Source organism: Chrysemys picta, chromosome 13 (assembly GCF_011386835.1).
Source record: "Chrysemys picta bellii isolate R12L10 chromosome 13, ASM1138683v2, whole genome shotgun sequence".
Classification (NCBI taxonomy): Eukaryota; Metazoa; Chordata; order Testudines; family Emydidae; genus Chrysemys; species Chrysemys picta.
This window is the reverse complement of record NC_088803.1, coordinates 6940991-6943911: the sequence shown is the minus strand read 5'-3', so window position 1 is coordinate 6943911 and position 2921 is coordinate 6940991. Positions and strand designations below refer to the sequence as shown.

Here is a 2921-nt window from a genome sequence, read left to right as displayed (position 1 = left end):
CAAAAATATTTGTGTAAAGAACTGTGTTTTTTCTCTTATAGTATAATTTCAAAATCTTCCCCCCACTTTATATAAATTTCACTTTCTTTCTTTCTTAGAAAAGAAAGGAGTAAATGTGGAAAAATCAAAATTTGTATATTTTGAATGAAAAGGATAATTTTAAGAAAATCCATCAAACATATTTCCTATTCTACTCCCATTCTATATCAGGATTAGAAGAAAAGGGAAATAAAGATAACTTCAGTTTAAACTGTGAAGTTATAGATAGAAATGTAATTTAGACACAACTAAAACCAATTCTTTTTGAAGGTAGGTTTTGTTTATCTTTTTAAAAAATTCTGATGAGACTTGACACGATAAATGTAGATAAGTGGTGTATATATAGATAGATAGATATGATAAAAGAATTAGCCATAAAGTAAAAGAATTATCTTATTCTCTGTTGGAACATTTGATAGAAATTTCTTCATCACAATCAGTACAGTCATTATGATACATAATTTATTCAACAGACTTTTGTAAAGAGGATATTGATTTTCATGGATTTCTCATTAGAAAGTTAACCCCGTCCCGGGAGACTCCCTCCGCCCTCCCCCCCATGGAAGCTAACCCCGCCCCGGGAGACTCCCCCCCCTAAGACCCCAACCTCAGAAGCTAACCCCACCCGGGGAGCCCCCCCCTCTGCAGCAGCTAATCCCACCTGGGGACCCTGCCCCAGCTCACCTCGGCTCCGCCTCCTCCGCTGAGCATGCCGGCGCCGCTCTAATTCTCCCCTCCCAGGCTTGCGGCGCCGATTGGAGGAGACTTAGAGCGGGAGCTGTGTGCTCAGCGGAGGAGGCAGAGTGGAGGTGATCTGGGGCGGGGAGCGGTTCTCCTGTGCGCCCCCCCCGGTACTGAGGGTGGCCCTCCCCGCACCCCCCCACCCCAGCTCACCTTCACCTCCTCGCCTGAGCGGGCTTTTAGGCACCCCCAACCACTAGGCGTCCTAGGCGGCTGCCTAGTTTGCCTAAATGGTTGCACCAGCCCTGGTGTTTAACACAAAAGGACATTGAAAGATAGAGACATAATTTATCTCCTTCCCTGAGCACAGCATTCTGCTCATCAGCCTCCTGATGGCCTTCTTCATCTCAGCATTTCTCAGCGTGTAGATCATCGGGTTCAGCATTGGGGTGATTACAGTGTAAATGACTGAGATCACCTTATTCAGGGTGAAGTTCTTGAAGAGCCGAGCATAGATGAAGATGCTGGGTATGATTTGTAAACATATCACGATAATCTGGGTTCCACAGGTGGACAGAGCTTTCTGCTTCCCATCCGTGATGTGTGTCCTGATCTTGACTAAGATGGCGGTGTAAGAAACAAGCAGAATGATGAATACTATTATAATCGCTGCTCCATTGTTGAAGATCATCTGCAGTTCAGCCAACTGAGTGTCAGTGCAGGCCAGTTTGATGACCTGTGGGACATCACAGTGAAAATTGTCCAGGACGTTCGGCCCACAGAACGGTAACTGGAGGAGCAGTCCAATCTGAACAGCAGAGTGGGCCAATCCACCCAGCCATGCCAGTACCATTATCCCCACGCACACACGCTGGTTCATGATAGTCAAGTACCGCAGTGGTTTATAGATGGCCACATACCGATCAATTGCCATCCCCACAAGGCAAAACCCCATAGTGCCAGCAATGAAGTGGAAGAAAAACATCTGGAGAATGCACTCATAGAATGAAATGGTTTTATGCTGTGAGAGGAGACCTGATAGCAATTTTGGAGTATTGACTGATGAGTCGCTGAGGTCTAGGAAAGCCAAGTTGGCCAGCAGGATGTACATGGGGGTGTGGAGCCGGTGGTCACTGATCACAGTGGTGATGATGATGAAGTTTCCCAGCCAGGTGTTCATGTAGATTATGAAGAAAGCCACATAAAGGAATTGCTGCAGCTCAGGACTCTGGGTGAGGCCCAAGAGGACAAATTCTGTCACTGGGTTGGTGAGATTCTTCTTCTCCATTTATTACCTTCTAAATAGTCCTCAAGAGGAAACGCTGATGATAATAATTATGATGTAATCTTAGTGCATTATGGATATTGCTAACTCCATGTTAACTGATACACGTGCTTGGAAATTCTCTGTGTTTACCATATTCCAGACTGTGTCCTTAGCCCCAGTGGTGAGTGCCCTGCTGCAGCAGAACACCTACACCCCACCAGTGATTATCCCCAGTTTTGGGTGTTTGGGCATGAACAGTAGCAACCTACACACTCAAAATGCCCCCTGTTAACAACTGTCCCCTTTTGTCTTCCTGAACCCCTGGTGGTGCACACCTGGCGCAGGCCACAGATTCCTCATGTGCCCTAGAGGTTCAGGGTTGGGAAGAATGTGGATTTTCTGGGAGTCCAAGGGTTCTAGCAGTACAGGTTTCTCATCGGGAGTGGGGGGAGGGTCTGTCACATTCTGGGGTGCAATCCAGACCAGTGAGGGTTTGAGGCACCGCCTGCTCCATAACCCTGTGTGCCTTACAATGCTTTGCTGGTGTAGCTCCCAACCTGGGACACTCACAGCCAGCCTAGCAGCATGCGAGTTACACCCTGAGTGTCTGTGTAGAGATGCAGCACTGGTCCCGTATCTCTGACCCCGGCAGCCTGTCAGCAACACACCAGCCACACTGCGGCTTCCACCAGCCTTGGTTGCTACTTGCAGGTTGACCCCAGCACACTTCCAGTCCCAAATTTTCTCAAAAACCTGTGTTCTGCACTGTGCTGCCCTCTGCTGGACAGTTCAGCTATTAAAGGTTCATTGCTCCTCTACAGAGTCAATATTCAATGGTTTGCCAGTTAAACTGGAGTTACCAAACAGTTCAGTTGAAACACAGCATTGGATTGGTTAGAGTTCAAATAAAAACAATGTATTAACAAAAAAGACA

General features: G+C 46.8%; 1 protein-coding gene across 1 annotated transcript; it reads right to left on the bottom strand.

The window, feature by feature from the left end:
- Window positions 1–1006: 1006 nt before the first annotated feature.
- On the bottom strand, window positions 1007–2008 carry LOC135975466 (olfactory receptor 4D2-like). Its single transcript, XM_065566519.1, has one exon. It carries the CDS (start codon window positions 2006–2008, stop codon window positions 1007–1009), a length of 1002 nt encoding a protein of 333 aa, XP_065422591.1.
- Window positions 2009–2921: the final 913 nt, after the last annotated feature.

Coding starts and splice junctions, on each gene's coding strand:
- LOC135975466 (XM_065566519.1), bottom strand. CDS start 2,008: ATGGAGAAGAAGAATCTCACCAACCCAGTGACAGAATTTGTCCTCTTG.